This window comes from Oncorhynchus kisutch, linkage group LG8, assembly GCF_002021735.2.
Source record: "Oncorhynchus kisutch isolate 150728-3 linkage group LG8, Okis_V2, whole genome shotgun sequence".
In the NCBI taxonomy this organism is placed as follows: Eukaryota; Metazoa; Chordata; class Actinopteri; order Salmoniformes; family Salmonidae; genus Oncorhynchus; species Oncorhynchus kisutch.
Window position 1 is genome coordinate 15,057,882 of NC_034181.2, and position 18,962 is coordinate 15,076,843.

Consider the following 18,962-nt stretch of genomic DNA (forward strand, 5'->3'; position numbering starts at 1 on the left):
TCAACTCTTTGAAAAGACAATGTTGAGAAAAACATACTATACAAACCACTGCCATTGTAAAGTACTTTTCACTTTTCAGAGTGGAGTCAGATCATTTACTGCATTTCCCCCCATTGTTTCAATAGACAGGTGTGTGTGTGTGTGTGTGTGTGTGTGTATCCCAAGTTTTTTTTATTTATTGAGAGACAAGCTTAAAATTATCTTTACTGATCATAATTTTCACTTGTCTGACAGCTTGCATGATGACGAGTTTCTCACACGACTGGCCTATCTGGGTGATGTTTTTTTCTCGCCTGAATGATCTGAAATTGAGGCAATGATTAAGAAGTTGGAGCTCTATTCTGTCTGCATTAACAAGGAAAACACACAGGTCTTTTCATCATTGCAGGAGTTTTTTTGTGTGCAAATGAGCTCAAGCTCACTGCATTAGCATCGAACAGCCCCCGTGATATGCAACTTTTCAGGGAAGTTAGGAACAAATATACACAGGCAGTTAGGAAAGCTAAGGCTAGCTTTTTCAAGCAGAAATGTGCATTCTGTAGCACAAACTCAAAAACGTTCTGGGACAATGTAAAGTCCATGGAGAATAAGAGCACCTCCTCCCAGCTGCCCACTGCACTGAGGCTAGGAAACACTGTCACCACCGATAAATCCACTATAATTGAGAATTTCAATAAGCATTTCTCTACGGCTGGACATGCTTTCCACCTGGCTACCCCTACCCCGATCAACAGCCCTCCACCCCCCACAGCAACACGCCCAAAACCTCCCCCACTTCTCCTTCACCCAAATCCAGATAGCTGATGTTCTGAAAGAGCTGCAAAATCTGGGCCCCTACAAATCACCCAGGCTAGACAATCTGGACCCTCTCTTTCTAAAATTATCTACCGAAATTGTTGCAACCCCTTTTACTAGCCTGTTCAACCTATCTTTCGTATTGTCTGAGATTCCCAAAGATTGGAAAGCTGCCGCAGTCATCCCCCTCTTCAAAGGGGGAGACACTCTAGACCCAAACTCCTACAGACCTATATCTATTCTACCCTGCCTTTCTAAGGTCTTCGAAAGCCAAGTTAACAAACAGATTGCTGACCATTTCGAATCCCACCGTACCTTCTCCGCTATGCAACCTGTTTTCATAGCTGGTCATGGGTGCACCTCAGACACGCTCAAGGTCCTAAACAATATCATAACCGCCATCGATAAGAGACATTACTGTGTAGCCGTATTCGTCTACCTGGCCAAGGCTTTCGACTCTATCAATCACAACATTCTTATTGGCAGACTCAACAGCCTTGATTTCTCAAATGATTGCCACGTCTGGTTCACCAACTACTTCTCTGATAGAGTTCAGTGTGTCAAATCGGAGGGCCTGTTGACAGGACCTCTGGCAGTCTCTATGGGGGTGCCACAGAGTTCAATTCTCAGGCGGACTCTTCTCTGTATACATCAATGACGTCGCTCTTGCTGCTGGTGATTCCTTGATCCGCCTCTACGCAGACGGTACCATTCTGTATACCTCTGGCCCTTCTTTGGACACTGTGTTAACTAACCTCCAGATGAGCTTCGATGACATACAACTCTCCTTCCGTGGCCTCCAACTGCCCTTAAATGCAAGTAAAACTAAATGCATGCTCTTCAACCGATCGCTGCACATACCTGCCCGCCCGTCCAGCATCACTACTCTGGACGGTTCCTACTTAGAATATGTGGACAACTACAAATACCTAGGTGTCTGGTTAGACTGTAAACTCTCCTTCCAGAATCACATTAAACATCTCCAATCCAAAATTAAATCTAGAATCGGCTTCCTATTTCGCAACAAAGCATCCTTCACTCATGCTGCCAAACATACCCTCGTAAAACTGATCATCCTAACGATCCTCAACTTAGGCGATCTCATTTACAAAATAGCCTCCAACACTCTACTCAACAAATTGGTTGCAGTCTATCACAGTGCCATTTGTTTTGTCACCAAAGCCCATATACCACCCACCACTGCGACATGTACGCTCTCGTTGGCTTGCCCTCGCTTCATACTCGTTGCCAAACCCACTTGGCTCCAGGTCATCAACAAGTCTCTGCTAGGTAAAGCCCCGCCTTATCTCAGCTCACTGGTCACGATAGCAGCACCCACCCGTAGGACACGCTCCAGCAGGTATATCTCCCTGGTCACCCCCAAAGCAAATTCTTCCTTTGGCCGCCTCTCGAACTGCAAAAATCACTAAAGCTGGAGACTCTTACCTCCCTCACAAGCTTTAAGCACCAGCTGTCAGAGCAGCTCACAGATCACTGCATCTGTAAATAGCGCATCCAATATACCTCATCCCCATACTGACTTTATTTATTTATCTTGCTCCTTTGCACACCAGTATCTCTACTGGCACATTCATCTTCTGCACATTATACCATTCCAGTGTTTAATTGCTATATTATAATTACTTCGCCACCATGGCCTATTTTTTGCCTTACCTCTCTTATCCTACCTCATTTGCACATGCTGTATATAGACTTTTCTACTGTATTATTGATTGTATGTTGGTTTATTCCATGTGTAACTCTGTGTTGTTGTATGTGTCAAACTGTTTTGCTTTACCTTGGCCAGATCACAGTTGCAAATGAGAACTTGTTCACAACTGGCCTACCTGGTTAAATAAAGGTGTTCTCAACTGGCCTACCTGGTTAAATAAAGGTGTTCACAACTAGCCTACCTGGTTAAATAAAGGTGTTCTCAACTAGCCTACCTGGTTAAATAAAGGTGTTCTCAACTAGCCTACCTGGTTAAATAAAGGTGTTCTCAACTAGCCTACCTGGTTAAATAAAGGTGTTCTCAACTGGCCTACCTGGTTAAATAAAGGTGTTCTCAACTAGCCTACCTGGTTAAATAAATGTGTTCTCAACTAGCCTACCTGGTTAAATAAAGGTGTTCTCAACTAGCCCACCTGGTTAAATAAAGGTGTTCTCAACTAGCCTACCTGGTTAAATAAAGGTGTTCTCAACTAGCCCACCTGGTTAAATAAAGGTGAAATGAAATAAAACAAATGTAAAATGTGATATAGCGAAGCGCCGGAGGGAGCTGGGTGAGCAATTACGCAGATACTTTCCTTGCAATGGATGACACAAACAACTGGATTCGTTATCCCTTTCATGCCCTGCCTCCAGTCCACTTACCGATATCGGAACAAGAGCGTCTCATCGAAATTGCAACATGCGGTTCTGTGAAAATTTAATTTAATCAGAAGCCACTGCCAGATTTCTGGATTGGGCAGCGCTCAGTTTCTTGCCTTGGCAAATCGCGCTGTTAAGACACTGATGCTCTTTGCAACCACGCACCTATGTGAGAGTGGATTCTCGGCCCTCACTAGCATGAAAACTAAATACAGGCACAGACTGTGTGGAGAATAATTTAAGAATCTCTCCAATACAAACCAACATTGCAGAGTTATGAGCATCTTTTCAAGCACACCCTTCTCATTAACCTGTGGTGAGTTATTCACAATTTTTGATGAACAAATAAGGTTTTATGTGCAAGAGGGTTAAATAAAGAGCAAAACTATTGGTTATTATTAGATTATTATTTGTGCCCTGGTCCTATAAGAACTCTGTCACTTCCCACGAGCTGGGTTGTGACAAAAACTGACTGTAAAAAGTTTGGGAACCACTGGTGTAGGGTAATATGCCATCTTTTCATCTTAAGTGGGAGCACAATTGGTGGCTGACTAAATACTATTTTGCCCCACTGTATGTATATACTGTACTCTATACCATCTACTGCATCTTGCCATCTTTATGTAATACATGTATCACTAGCCACTTTAAACTATGCCACTTTTATATTTACATACCCTACATTACTCATCTCATATGTATATACTGTACTCTATACCATCTACTGCATCTTGCCTATGCTGTTCTGTACCATCACTCATTCATATATTTTTATGTACATATTCTTCATCCCTTTACACGTGTGTGTGTGTATAAGGTAGTAGTTGTGGAATTGTTAGGTTAGATTACTCGTTGGTTACTACTGCATTGTCGGTACTAGGAGCACAAGCATTTCGCTACACTCGCATTAACATCTGCTAACCATGTGTATGTGACAAATAAAATTGATTTGATTTGGTTAAGTGCTTTGCTCAAGGGCACAGCGATTCTAACTAGCGACCTTTCGGTTACTGGCTTAACGCTCTAACCACTAGGCTACCTGAAGGCTTTATTTTTTACTATCTGAATACTAATAGCCAACACCTGATTGTAACTAGACCAATCAGAAGCACCTTGCCTTATATTATACGTATCCAAGCCTCTAAGATCTGAGAGAGTCAGTAAGTGCAGAGGAAAGGATTTGGAATGCATCCTGATAGCCAATTTCAGAACATGACGCAGGCTAGGAGGCAGGCTAGGAAGCAGGATGGAAAGCAGGTTAGGAGGCAGGCTAGGAGGCAGGCTAGGCACCACTGGGAGTTAAACAGCACCTTGGCTGTAGACACACTCACTGCTCCCTCAGCCTCAGATCGCACTAGGCACTATCACGAAAACCATTACAGAAAGAAAGGAACAACACATTCATCATAAACTACCTACACTTGGCGGCTTTTCTATTCTGGTCGGCTGTGAAGCGTCTCCACTTCAAAAAGGAGGAAATATAGTTAAATTGCACACATTCTTTTCACTTGGTGATATACAGAGACTTCAGGAAGTATTCACACCCCTTTACTTTTTCCACATTTTGTTACAAAGTGGGTTAAAATGTATTTAATAGTCATTTTATTGTCAATGATCTCCACAAAATACTCTGTCAGTGGAAGAAAAAAACATGTCATTATATATATTTTTTATGGAAAATAAATCTAGTATTTTGATTAGATAAGTATTCAACCCCTTGAGTCAATACAGGTTAGAATTACCTTTAGCAGCAATTACAGCTGTGAGTCTTTCAGGGCAAGACTAAGAGCTTTGCACACCTGGATTGTACAACATTTGCCCATTATTCTTTTTTAAATTCTTCAAGCTCTGTCATGGCATATATTTTCAAGCTGATTTAAATCAAAACAGTTACAAAGAAACTCAGTAACATTCGATATCATCTTGGTAAGTAACTCCAGTGTATATTTGGCCTTGCATTTTAGGTTATTGTCCTGCTGAAAGGTGGATTTGTCTCCCAGTGTGTGTTGGAAGGCAGACTGAATCAGGTTTCCTCTAGGACTTTGCCTGTGCTTAGCTCCATTCATTTTTCTTCTTGAAAATATGAAGAGTGGTACTCAGTGATGTGTTGAGTTGATTTTGTTGCCACATTTTTTGCACTAATACTTCAGTGCATTATTGCAAACGGGATGCACGTTTTGGAATAATACCATTCCTTCTTTTCAATCTGTCATTTGTCATAGTATTGTGGAGTAACTACAATCTTGTTGATCCATCCTCAGTTTTCTCCTATCACAGCCATGTAACTGATTTAAAATCACCTTTGGCCTCATGGTGAAATCCCTGAGCAGTTTCCATCCTCTGTCAACTGAATTAGGAAGGACGTCTGTATCTTTGTAATGACTGAGTGTAGCTTCACCTGGAATGTTCCCATATATGCTGAGCACTTGTTGGCTGCTTTTCCTTCACTCTGCGGTCCAACTCATCCCAAACCATCTCAATTTGGTTGAGGTCGGGTGATAGTGGAGGTCAGGTCATCTGATGCAGCACTCCATCACTCTCCTTCTTGGTAAAATAGCCCTTACACAGCCTGGAGGTGTGGTGGGTCATTGTCCTGTTGAAAAACAAATGACAGTCCCACTAAGCACAGAACAGATGGGATGGTGTATCGCTTCAGAATGCTGTGGTAGCCATTCTGGTTAAGTGTGCCTAGAATTCTAAATAAATCACTGAAAACTGTCACCAGCAAAGCACCCCCACATCATCACGCTTCACGGTGGGAACCACACATGCAGAGATCATCCGTTCACTTACTCTGCATCTCACAAAGACACGGCGGTTGGACATTTGGACTCATCAGACCAAAGGACAGATTTAAACCAGTCTAATGTCCATTACTCGTGTTTCTTGGCCCAAGCAAGTCTCTTCTTTTTATTGGTGTCCTTTAGTAGTGGTTTCTATGCAGAAAATGGGCCTTGAAGGCCCGATTCATACAGTCTCCTATGAAAAGTTGATGTTGAGATGTGTCTGTTACTTTAACTCTGTGAAGCATTTATTTGGGCAGAAATGTCTGAGGCTGGTAACTCTAATGAACCCATCCTCTGCAGCAGAGGTAACTCTGGGTCTTCCATTCCCGTGGCGGTCCTCATGAGAGCCAGTTTCATCATAGCTCGATGGTTTTGCGACTGCACTTGAAGAAACTTTCAAAGTTCTTGACATTTTCCCAATTGACTGACATTCATGTCTTAAAGTAATGATGGACGGTTGTTTCTTTTTGTTTATTTGAACTGTTCTTGCCATAATATGGACTTGGTATTTTACCAAACATGGCTATCTTCTGTACACCACCCTAACCTTGTCACAACACAACTGATTGGCTCATTCCACAAATTAACCTTTAACTAGGCAAACCTGTTAATTGAAATCCATTTCTGGTAAATACCTCATGAAGCTGGTTGAGAGAATGCAAGTGTGCAAAGCAAAGCTGTCATCAAGGCAAAGGGTGGTTACTTTGAAGAATCTGAAATATATTTTGATTTGTTTAACACTTTTGTGGTTACTACATGATTCCATATGTGTTATTTCATAGTTTTGATGTCTACACTATTGTTCTACAATGTAGGAAATAGTAAAAAAATAAGATAACCCTGGAATGAGTAAGTGTGTCCAAACTTTTGACTGGTACTGTATCTATATATACATATAAAAATAATGTTTTACATAATTCCACTTTGACATTATGGGGTATTCTGTGTACATCAGTGACAGGAAAAAAATCATTGGCCACTCTAACAAATGGACCACTAGTCAATGTATTAATGCCACTTTAATAATGAGGTTTTCATATCTTGCACTACTCATCGCAGATACTTTATTTTATACCATCTATTTGCATCTCGTCTATGCCGGTCGGTCATGGCTCATTCATATATTTATATGTAAATATTCTTATTCCATCCCTTTACTTAGAATTGTGTGTATTAGGTCATTTTTGTGGAATTGTTAGATTACTTGTTTGCTGCACTGTCAGAACTAGAAGCACAAGCATTTTGCTACACTCGCAATAACATCTGCTAACCATGTGTACGTGACCAATACAATTTGATTTGAAAATCTAAATGTAATACATTTTAAATTCAGGATGTAACAATAAAATATGGAAAAAGGGGTGTGAATACTTTCTGAAGGCACTTTTTCTGTTTTTCTTCCTCAGCTCAGAAAGGCAAATCCATTATACAATCATCTCCCAATCATGTTAGAAACTAAACACATAAGTTACATCAAAATATGCACAAAACATGTCTAGCTACAAACCAACCTCCAGAATGTGATGATCTGTGGTATCTCTACATGGGTTGTTACTCCGCCAGCCTCTGGCTGAGCAGGAGACTGACAGTAATCACTTGTAAGAGCTTTCGAAAGCCCTGGACAGTAAAATGTTCATCTGCATTTCGGTTATTAAAAGCATCCATAAATCAACATTATCGCAGCAAAGCGGCACATCCGCGACTCCTACGTAAACCGTTTTCAATTTCATCTTTAGATATTGAATAATTGTAATAATTGCAGGGGGGAAACATAATTCTCCCCTCGATCCTCTCAGTGTTCCGCATAATGAAGATTAAAACGAGATGGAGGCATACACTACCGGTCAAAAGTTTTAGAACACCTCATTCAAGGGTTTTTCTTAATTTTTTACTATTCTCTACATTGTAGAATAATAGTGAAGACATCAAAACAATTAAATAACAGATATGGAATCATGTAGTAACCGAAAAAGTGTAACCAAATCAAGATATATTTTATATTTGAAAGTCTTCAAATAGCCATCCTTTGCCTTGGTGACAGCTTTGCACACCTGGAATGCATTTCAATTAACAGGTGTGCCTAGTTAAAGGTTAATATGTGAGTTTGAGCCAATCAGTTGTCTTGTGACAAGGAAGGGGGGTATACAGAAGATAGCCCTATTTGGTAAAATACCAAATCCATATTATGGCAAGAACCGCTCAAATAAGCAAAGAGAAACGACAGTCCATCATTACTTTAAGACATGAAGGTCAGTCAATCCGGAACATTTCAGGAACTTTGAAAGTTTCTTCAAGTGCAGTCGCAAAAACCATCAAGCACTATGATGAAACTGGCTCTCATGAGGACCACCACAATTCAAGGTTGAATTGTTGCAAAGAAACTACTACTAAAGGACACCAATAAGAAGAAGAGACTTGCTTGGGCCAAGAAACATGAGCAACGGACATTAGACTGGTGGAAATTTGTCTTTTGATCTGGAGTCCAAATTGGAGATTTTTGGTTAAAACCGCCATGTCTTTGTGAGACGAGTTGTGGGTGAACGGATGATCTCCGCATGTGCATTTTCCACCGTAAAGCATGGAGGAGGAGGTATTATGGTGTGGGTGTGCTTTGCTGGTGACAGTGTCTGTGATTTATTTAGAATTCAAGGCACACTTAACCAGCATGGCTACCACAGCATTCTGCAGTGATACGCCATTCCATCTGGTTTGGGCTTAGTGGGACTATAATTTGTTTTTCAACAGGACAATGACCCAACACACCTCCAGGCTGTGTAAGGGCTATTTTACCAAGAAGGAGAATGATGGAGTGCTGCATCAGATGACCTGACCTCCACAATCCCTGACCTCAACCAAATTGAGATGGTTTGAGATGAGTCGGACCGCAGAGTGAAGGAAAAGCAGCCAACAAGTGCTCAGCATAGGTGGGAACTCCTTCAAGACTGTTGGAAAAGCATTCCAGGTGAAGCTGGTTGAGAAAATGCCAAGAGTGTGCAAGCTGTCATCCAGGCAAAGGGTGGCTATTTAAAGAATCTCAAATATAAAATACATGTTGATTTAAAAACTTTAACTTTAACTTTAACTAGTCAGTTAAGAACAAATTCTTATTTTCAATGACGGCCTAGGAACAGTGGGTTAACTGCCTGTTCAGGGGAAGAATAACTGATTTTTACCTTGTCAGCTCAGGGGTTTGAACTTGCAACCTTCCGGTTACTAGTCCAACTCTCTAACCACTAGGCTACCCTGCCGGCCATGCCGTTTAACACTTTTTGTTAACACTATATGTGTTATTTCATAGCTCTGATGTCTTCACTATTACTCTACAATGTAGAAAATAGTAAAAATTAACAAAAACCCTTCAATGAGTAGGTGTTCTAAAACGTTTGACCGGTAGTGTATGTAGCTCTGTTGTGTTACTGTCAGACAGAGTCCTTACTGAGCGAGCTCGTCCAGTGCCTTTTGTGTCATCGCCATTAAGACAAATAAGTCAAACACAGCTAATCAAGTTAGCAGCTAATTATCAATTACAAAAGACAAAAAGAGCTAATGGAAAGCTAAGAGAGCTGATTAATAACGGTATAATACACTTAGGTCCAGTTTCCAGGACACAGATAAACAGGATACTTCAGGTTTTAGCAATGAGGGCCTTTATCTTCTTCCCCAGAGTCAGATGAACTCATGGATATCAGTTTTCTCTGTGTGCAGTTTAAAGGAAGTTGCGAACTAGTGCAAGCGCAATTGCTAACTAGCATAGGCATAATGACTATATAGGCTCTGCTGGTATTCCATAGATTTCCAGTCATTGCGTTACATAGATAAAGGGCCTCATTGCCAAAATCCCAAAGTATTCCTTTAAGCCTGGTCCTGGACAAAAAAGCATGTAACTTTTTTTAAAAAGGGATTTTGCTTTTTAGTCCAGGATTGGGCTTAATCTGTGTCATTTGACAATTCTACACCCAAATCTGGTATGTTGCCAAGGGCTTATAGTTCCCAGCCCTCCATCTGTCTGCATGCCTTTCTATCTGCCTGTCCCCTCTACCTCTCTTATTATTAAGACAAGAACATACTCAACAGTTGAACATAAACAAAAGCAAACCATGCCCAATATGCATTTTGTGTTGAGCGTGTTCCTGCCGTCAGCCTCTCCAGCTTACGGTAGCTCTGTGGATGGTGTTGCTAGGCTTCCCTGCATCAGGCGCTGTGAGTCTAATGACTAACCTCCATCATACCGGTCTGCCTTTCTGTGCTCTGCTACTTGACCTTGTTGGCTGAGGGTCTGGAAGTGGGTACAGCCCGTTGACCTGCTGAGCCCTCAGGTAATAACTGCAACCTACTGAGCAATCACTACATTACAGCTCCCCATTGCTATAATACAGGTCATAACTATAGAACAAGAGGCAGGAGATAGGGTAAGGACCAGTGTAAGGAGCAAGGGACAGGGTAAGGAGCAAGGGGCAGGGTAAGGAGCAAGGGAAAGGGTAAGGAGCAAGGGGCAGGGTAAGGAGCAAGGGGCAGGGTAAGGAGCAAGGGACAGGGTAAGGAGCAAGGGGCAGGGTAAGGAGCAAGGGACAGGGTAAGGAGCAAGGGACAGGGTAAGGGGCAGGGTAAGGAGCAAGGGAAAGGGTAAGGAGCAAGGGACAGGGTAAGGAGCAAGGTAAGGAGCAAGGGACAGGGTAAGGAGCAAGGGACAGGGTAAGGAGCAAGGGACAGGGTAAGGGGCAAGGTAAGGAGCAAGGGACAGGGTAAGGAGCAAGGGACAGGGTAAGGAGCAAGGGACAGGGTAAGGGGCAGGGTAAGGGAAAGAATAAGGAGCAAGGGGCAGGGTAAGGGGCAGGTTAAGGAGCAAGGGACAGGGTAAGGAGCAAGGGACACGGTAAGGAGCAAGGGACAGGGTAAGGGGCAAGGGACAGGGTAAGGGGCAGGGTAAGGGAAAGGTTAAGGAGCAAGGGACAGGGTAAGGGGCAAGGGAAAGGGTAAGGAGCAAGGGACAGGGTAAGGAGCAAGGGACAGGGTAAGGAGCAAGGGACAGGGTAAGGGGCAAGGGACAGGGCAAGGGAAAGGGGCAAGGGAAAGGGTAAGGAGCAAGGGAAAGGGTAAGGGTAAGGAGCAAGGGAAAGGGTAAGGAGCAAGGGAAAGGGTAAGGAGCAAGGGAAAGGGTAAGGAGCAAGGGAAAGGGTAAGGAGCAAGGGAAAGGGTAAGGAGGGAGGGAAAGGATAAGGAGGGAGGGAAAGGATAAGGAGCAAGGGAAAGGGTAAGGAGCAAGGGACAGGGTAAGGAGCAAGGGTAAGGGGCAAGGGTAAGGGAAAGGGTAAGGAGGGAGGGAAAGGAGGGAGGGAAAGGAGGGAGGGAAAGGGTAAGGAGCAAGGGACAGGGTAAGGGAAAGGTTAAGGGGCAATGGAAAGGGTAAGGAGCAAGGGACAGGGTAAGGGGCAAGGGTAAGGGGCAAGGGAAAGGAGCAAGGGAAAGGGTAAGGAGGGAGGGAAAGGATAAGGAGCAAGGGAAAGGGTAAGGAGCAGGGGACAGGGTAAGGAGCAAGGGACAGGGTAAGGAGCAAGGGACAGGGTAAGGAGCAAGGGACAGGGTAAGGAGCAAGGGACAGGGTAAGGAGGGAGGGAAAGGGTAAGGAGGGAGGGAAAGGGTAAGGAGGGAGGGAAAGGGTAAGGAGCAAGGGAAAGGGTAAGGAGCAAGGGAAAGGGTAAGGAGCAAGGGACAGGGAAAGGAGCAAGGGACAGGGAAAGGAGCAAGGGACAGGGTAGGGAGCAAGGGACAGGGTAAGGAGCAAGGGACAGGGTAAGGAGCAAGGGACAGGGTAAGAAGCAAGGGACAGGGAAAGGAGCAAGGGACAGGGAAAGGAGCAAGGGACAGGGTAAGGAGCAAGGGACAGGGTAAGGGGCAGGGAAAGGGGCAAGGGACAGGGTAAGGAGCAAGGGACAGGGTAAGGAGCAAGGGACAGGGTAAGGAGCAAGGGACAGGGTAAGGGGCAGGGTAAGGGGCAAGGGACAGGGTAAGGGGCAAGGGAAAGGGTAAGGAGGGAGGGAAAGGGTAAGGAGCGAGGGAAAGGGTAAGGAGCGAGGGAAAGGGTAAGGAGCAAGGGACAGGGTAAGGAGCAAGGGACAGGGTAAGGAGCAAGGGACAGGGTAAGGAGCAAGGGACAGGGTAAGGAGCAAGGGACAGGGTAAGGAGCAAGGGACAGGGTAAGGAGCAAGGGACAGGGTAAGGAGCAAGGGACAGGGTAAGGAGCAAGGGACAGGGTAAGGAGCAAGGGACAGGGTAAGGAGCAAGGGACAGGGTAAGGAGCAAGGGACAGGGTAAGGGGCAAGGGACAGGGTAAGGGGCAAGGGACAGGGTAAGGGGCAAGGGACAGGGTAAGGGGCAAGGGACAGGGTAAGGAGCAAGGGAAAGGGTAAGGAGCAAGGGACAGGGTAAGGAGCAAGGGGCAGGGTAAGGAGCAAGGGACAGGGTAAGGAGCAAGGGACAGGGTAAGGAGCAAGGGACAGGGTAGGGGGCAGGGTAAGGGAAAGGTTAAGGAGCAAGGGACAGGGTAAGGGGCAAGGGACAGGGTAAGGAGCAAGGGACAGGGTAAGGAGCAAGGGACAGGGTAAGGAGGGAGGGAAAAGGTAAGGAGCAAGGGAAAGGGTAAGGAGCAAGGGAAAGGGTAAGGAGCAAGGGAAAGGGTAAGGAGCAAGGGAAAGGGTAAGGAGCAAGGGAAAGGGTAAGGAGCAAGGGACAGGGTAAGGAAGGAGCAAGGGTAAGGAGCAAGGGACGGGGTAAGGAGCAAGGGACAGGGTAAGGAGCAAGGGACAGGGAAAGGAGCAAGGGACAGGGAAAGGAGCAAGGGACAGGGAAAGGAGCAAGGGACAGGGTAACGGGCAAGGGACAGGGTAACGGGCAAGGGACAGTGTAAGGGAAAGGTTAAGGAGCAGGGTAAGGGAAAGGTTAAGGGGCAAGGGAAAGGGTAAGGAGGGAGGGAAAGGGTAAGGAGCAAGGGAAAGGGTAAGGAGCAAGGGAAAGGGTAAGGAGCAAGGGAAAGGGTAAGGAGCAAGGGTAAGGAGCAAGGGAAAGGGTAAGGAGCAAGGGAAAGGGTAAGGAGCAAGGAGCAAGGGAAAGGGTAAGGAGCAAGGGACAGGGTAAGGAGCAAGGGACAGGGTAAGGAGCAAGGGACAGGGTAAGGAGCAAGGGACAGGGTAAGGGGCAGGGTAAGGGGCAAGGGACAGGGTAAGGGGCAACGGAAAGGGTAAGGAGGGAGGGTAAGGAGCAAGGGAAAGGGTAAGGAGCAAGGGAAAGGGTAAGGAGCAAGGGACAGGGTAAGGAGCAAGGGACAGGGTAAGGGAAAGGTTAAGGAGCAGGGGGCAGGGTAAGGAGCAAGGGACAGGGTAAGGAGCAAGGGACAGGGTAAGGGAAAGGTTAAGGAGAAATGAACAAGGTGAGGGGCAGGGTAAGGGGCAAGGGACAGGGTAAGGGGCAATGGAAAGGGTAAGGAGCAGGGTAAGGAGAAATGAACAAGGTGAGGGGCAGGGTAAGGGGCAAGGGACAGGGTAAGGGGCAGGGTAAGGGGCAAGGTAAGGGGCAAGGGACAGGGTTAGGGACAGGGTAAGGGACAGGGTAAGGGGCAGGTTAAGGGGCAAGGGAAAGGGTAAGGACAAGGGACAGGGTAAGGGGCAAGGGACAGGGTTAGGGACAGGGTAAGGGGCAGGGTAAGGGGCAGGTTAAGGGGCAAGGGAAAGGGTAAGGACAAGGGACAGGGTAAGGGGCAATGGAAAGGGTAAGGAGCAGGGTAAGGAGAAATGAACAAGGTGAGGGGCAGGGTAAGGGGCAAGGGACAGGGTAAGGGGCAGGGTAAGGGGCAAGGTAAGGGGCAAGGGACAGGGTTAGGGACAGGGTAAGGGACAGGGTAAGGGGCAAGGAGCAAGGGACAAGGTGAGGGGCAGGGTAAGGGGTGAGAGGTGAGGGGCAGGGTAAGGGGCAAGGGACAGGGTAAGGAGCAAGGGGCAGGGTAAGGGGCAAGGGACAGGTTAAGGAACAGGTTAAGGAACAGGGTAAGGAGCAAGGGGCAGGGTAAGGGGCAAGGGGCAGGGTAAGGGACAGGGACAGGGTAAGGGACAAGGGACAGGGTAAGGGACAAGGGACAGGGTAACCCCTCAGAGCCTGGTTCCTCTCTACCCAGCACAGCCAGAAGAGGACTGGCCACCCCTCAGTCTGGTTCCTCTCTAGGTTTCTTCCTAGGTTCCAGCCTTTCTATGGAGTTGTTCCTAGCCACCGTGATTCTACATCTGCATTGCCTGCTCTTTGGGGGTACAGGGTATCTGTATAAGCACTTTGTGGCAACTGCTGATGTAAAAAAAAGCTTTATGAAATACATCTGATTGATTGAGCAAATAACCATGTTCTATTGAGACAAATAGAGGGCAGCATTTGCAGGCAGGGGTAACAGAGATACCCAGTGGGGCCCGTCCTGCTAAAGTAATGCTAGGGGAAACACTGACAGAGAGTAACTATGGTGATGCTCGTACCGGGATCATCCAGTTGGCCAGGTCTCCTGTCTTAGACACCTGCATGGCTCCCAGCATCGTCAGGTTGATGTGACCACTGCAGAGAGACGACAAACAATCACCTTATCAATCAATCTACTGTACACAGAGTACAAAACATAAAATAACTGCTCTCTCCATGACAGACTGACCAGGTGAAAGATATGATCCCTTATTGATGTCACTTGTTAAATCCAATTCAATCAATCGGTGTAGAGAAGGGGAGGAAACAGGTTAAAGGATTTTTAGGCCTTGAGACATGGATTGCGTATGTGTGCCATTCAGAGGATGAATGGGCAAGACAAAATATTTCAGTGCCTTTGAACGGGGTATGGTACTAGGTGCCAGGCGCACCGGTTTGAGTGTGACAAGAATAGCAACAAAGCACACAGTTTCCTGTGTGTATCAAGAATGGTCCACCACCCAAAGGACATCCAGCCAACTTGACAACTGTTAGAACCACTGGAGTCAACATGGGCCAGCATCCCTGTGGAACGAGTCCATGCCCTGGCGAATTGAGGCTGTTCTGAGGGCAAGAGGGGGTGCAACTCAATATTAGGAAAGTGTTCCTAATGTTTTGTACACTCAGTGTATACAGTGCTTTTGGAAAGTGTTCCTAATGTTTTGTACACTCAGTGTATACAGTTCATTAGGAAAGTGTTCCTAATGTTTTGTACACTCAGTGTATACAGTTCATTAGGAAAGTGTTCCTAATGTTTTGTACACTCAGTGTATACAGTTCATTAGGAAAGTGTTCCTAATGTTTTGTACACTCAGTGTATACAGTGCTTTTGGAAAGTATTCAGACTCGTTCCTTTTTTCTACATTTTGTTTTCCCCTCATCAATCTACACAGTATACCCCACAATGACAAAGTGCAAAAACATTTTTTTAAATGTTTGCAAATGTATAAAAAATAAACAGAAATATCTTATTTACATAAGTATTCAGACCCTTTGCTTTGAGATGCAAAATGTAGCTCCAGTGCATCCTGTTTTCATTGATGACATTTTTTATTTAACATTTATTTAACTAGGCAAGTCAGTTAAGAACAAATTCTTATTTTACAATGACAACAACAAAAATGAATGGAGCGAATTTGGAGCAGCAGTTTTATTCCCTGTGAGCACGGAGCGATTTTAAGTGGGGGAAAGGATGTTAAGTGCTGGAGCGATGTGCAAAGACCGCTCAGTGAGCGATGAGTGGGATTTCCAACTGCTCAACTCCGCTCATATACTCTGGTGTGTGTGTGTACCTGCATCAGTCAGTGGAAGGGGACACGCACACCTAAAGACCCTGTTAGATCAGAGTATAGACACTACAGTGCAATTAATCCCTATGAGGTGTGTGTGTGTGTACAGGGGGGGATCTACCTCTACAGGGTGACCTATCTACAGGGTGACGTTGTAACACCCCTAGCCCCCTACAGTTCTGTTATAACAACCCTAGAGTTCTGTTATAACACCCCTAGCCCCCTAAAGTTCTGTTATACCCCCTAGAGTTCTGTTATAACACCCCTACCCCCCTAGAGTTCTGTTATAACACCCCTACACTAAAGTTCTGTTATAACACCCCTAGCCCCCTAGAGTTCTGTTATACCCCCTAGAGTTCTGTTATAACACCCCTACCGCCTAGAGTTATGTTATAACACCCCTAGCCCCCTAGAGTTCTGTTATAACACCCCTAGCCCCCTAGAGTTCTGTTATAACACCCCTACCCCCTAGAGTTCTGTTATAACACCCCTACCCCCTAGAGTAATGTTATAACACCCCTACCCCCTTAGAGTTCTGTTATAACACCCATACCCCCCTAGAGTTCTGTTATAACACCCATACCCCCCTAGAGTTCTGTTATAATACCCCTAGCCCCTAGAGTTCTGTTATAACACCCCTACCCCCTAGAGTTATGTTATAACACACCTACCCCCTAGAGTTCTGTTATAACACCCCTACCCCCCTAGAGTTCTGTTATAATACCCCTAGCCCCCTAGAGTTCTGTTATAATACCCCTAGCCCCCTAGAGTTCTGTTATAACACCCCTACACTAGAGTTATGTTATAACACCCCTACCCCCTAGAGTTATGTTATAACACCCCTACCCCCTAGAGTTATGTTATAACACTCCTACCCCCTAGAGTTGTTATAACACTCCTACCCCCTAGAGTTCTGTTATAACACCCCTACCCCCTAGAGTTCTGTTATAACACCCCTACCCCCTAGAGTTCTGTTATAACACCCCTACACTAGAGTTCTGTTATAACACCCCTACCCCCTAGAGTTCTGTTATAACACCCCTACCCCCTAGAGTTCTGTTATAACACCCCTACCCCCCTAGAGTTCTGTTATAACACCCCTACCCCCCTAGAGTTCTGTTATAACACCCCTACCCCCCTAGAGTTCTGTTATAACACCCCTACCCCCCTAGAGTTCTGTTATAACACCCATACCCCCCTAGAGTTCTGTTATAATACCCCTAGCCCCCTAGAGTTCTGTTATAATACCCCTAGCCCCGTAGAGTTCTGTTATAACACCCCTACACTAGAGTTCTGTTATAACACCCCTACCCCCTAGAGTTCTGTTATAACACCCCTACCCCCTAGAGTTCTGTTATAACACCCCTACCCCCTAGAGTTCTGTTATAACACCCCTACCCCCTAGAGTTGTTATAACACCCCTACCCCCTAGAGTTGTTATAACACCCCTACCCCCTAGAGTTGTTATAACACCCCTACCCCCTAGAGTTGTTATAACACCCCTACCCCCTAGAGTTGTTATAACACCCCTACCCCCTAGAGTTGTTATAACACCCCTACCCCCTAGAGTTGTTATAACACCCCTACCCCCTAGAGTTATGTTATAACACCCCTACCCCCTAGAGTTGTTATAACACCCCTACCCCCTAGAGTTGTTATAACACCCCTACCCCCTAGAGTTATGTTATAACACCCCTACCCTAGAGTTATGTTATAATACCCCTACCCCCTAGAGTTATGTTATAACACCCCTACCCCCTAGAGTTATGTTATAACACCCCTACCCCCTAGAGTTGTTGTAACACCCCTACCCCCCTAGAGTTATGTTATAACACACCTACCCCCCTAGAGTTCTGTTATAACACCCCTAGCCCCCTAGAGTTCTGTTATAACACCCCTACCCCCCTAGAGTTCTGTTATAACACCCCTACCCCCTAGAGTTATGTTATAACACCCCTACCCTAGAGTTATGTTATAATACCCCTACCCCCTAGAGTTATGTTATAACACCCCTACACTAGAGTTCTGTTATAACACCCCTACCCCCTAGAGTTATGTTATAACATACCTACCCCCTAGAGTTCTGTTATAACACCCCTAGCCCCCTAGAGTTCTGTTATAACACCCCTACCCCCCTAGAGTTCTGTTATAACACCCCTACCCCCCTAGAGTTCTGTTATAACACCCCTACCCCCCTAGAGTTCTGTTATAACACCCCTACCCCCCTAGAGTTCTGTTATAACACCGCTACCCCCTAGAGTTCTGTTATAACACCCCTACCCCCTAGAGTTCTGTTATAACACCCCTACCCCTTAGAGTTCTGTTATAACACCCCTAGCCCCCTAGAGTTCTGTTATAACACCCCTACCCCCCTAGAGTTCTGTTATAACACCCCTACCCCCTAGAGTTCTGTTATAACACCCCTACCCCCCTAGAGTTCTGTTATAACACCCCTACCCCCCTAGAGTTCTGTTATAACACCCCTACCCCCCTAGAGTTCTGTTATAACACCCCTACCCCCCCTAGAGTTCTGTTATAACACCCCTACCCCCCTAGAGTTATGTTATAACACACCTACCCCCCTAGAGTTATGTTATAACACCCCTACCCCCCTAGAGTTCTGTTATAACACCCCTACCCCCTAGAGTTCTGTTATAACACCCCTACCCCCTAGAGTTATGTTATAACACCCCTACCCCCTAGAGTTATGTTATAACACCCCTACCCCCTAGAGTTATGTTATAACAACCCCACCCCCTAGAGTTATGTTATAACAACCCCACCCCTTAGAGTTCTGTTATAACAACCCCACCCCCTAGAGTTCTGTTATAACACCCCTACCCCCTAGAGTTCTGTTATAACACCCCTACCCCCCTAGAGTTATGTTATAACACACCTACCCCCCTAGAGTTATGTTATAACACCCCTACCCCCTAGAGTTATGTTATAACACCCCTACCCCCTAGAGTTATGTTGTAACAACCCCACCCCCTAGAGTTATGTTATAACAACCCCACCCCCTAGAGTTATGTTACAACACCCCTACCCCCCTAGAGTTCTGTTATAACACCCCTACCCTAGAGTTCTGTTATAACGCCCCTACCCTAGAGTTCTGTTATAACACCCTAGCCCCCTAGAATTCTGTTATAACACCCTAGCCCCCTAGAGTTCTGGTTTAATGTTCAAATAGGGTTACAAAATTTTGTGAACTCAATTCAAACTGCATGATGAG

At 45.5% G+C, this 18,962-nt stretch overlaps 1 protein-coding gene across 1 annotated transcript in view; it reads right to left on the reverse strand.

Moving 5' to 3' along the window:
- Window positions 1-18,962, reverse strand: part of LOC109896163 (succinyl-CoA:3-ketoacid coenzyme A transferase 1, mitochondrial-like) — a 109,233-nt gene that overhangs the window by 32,792 nt on the left and 57,479 nt on the right. Inside the window, exon 13 of the mRNA XM_020490443.2 lies at window positions 14,462-14,537. Coding sequence (XP_020346032.1) covers window positions 14,462-14,537 — 76 coding nt within the window. The remainder of the gene's footprint in view (window positions 1-14,461; window positions 14,538-18,962) is intronic.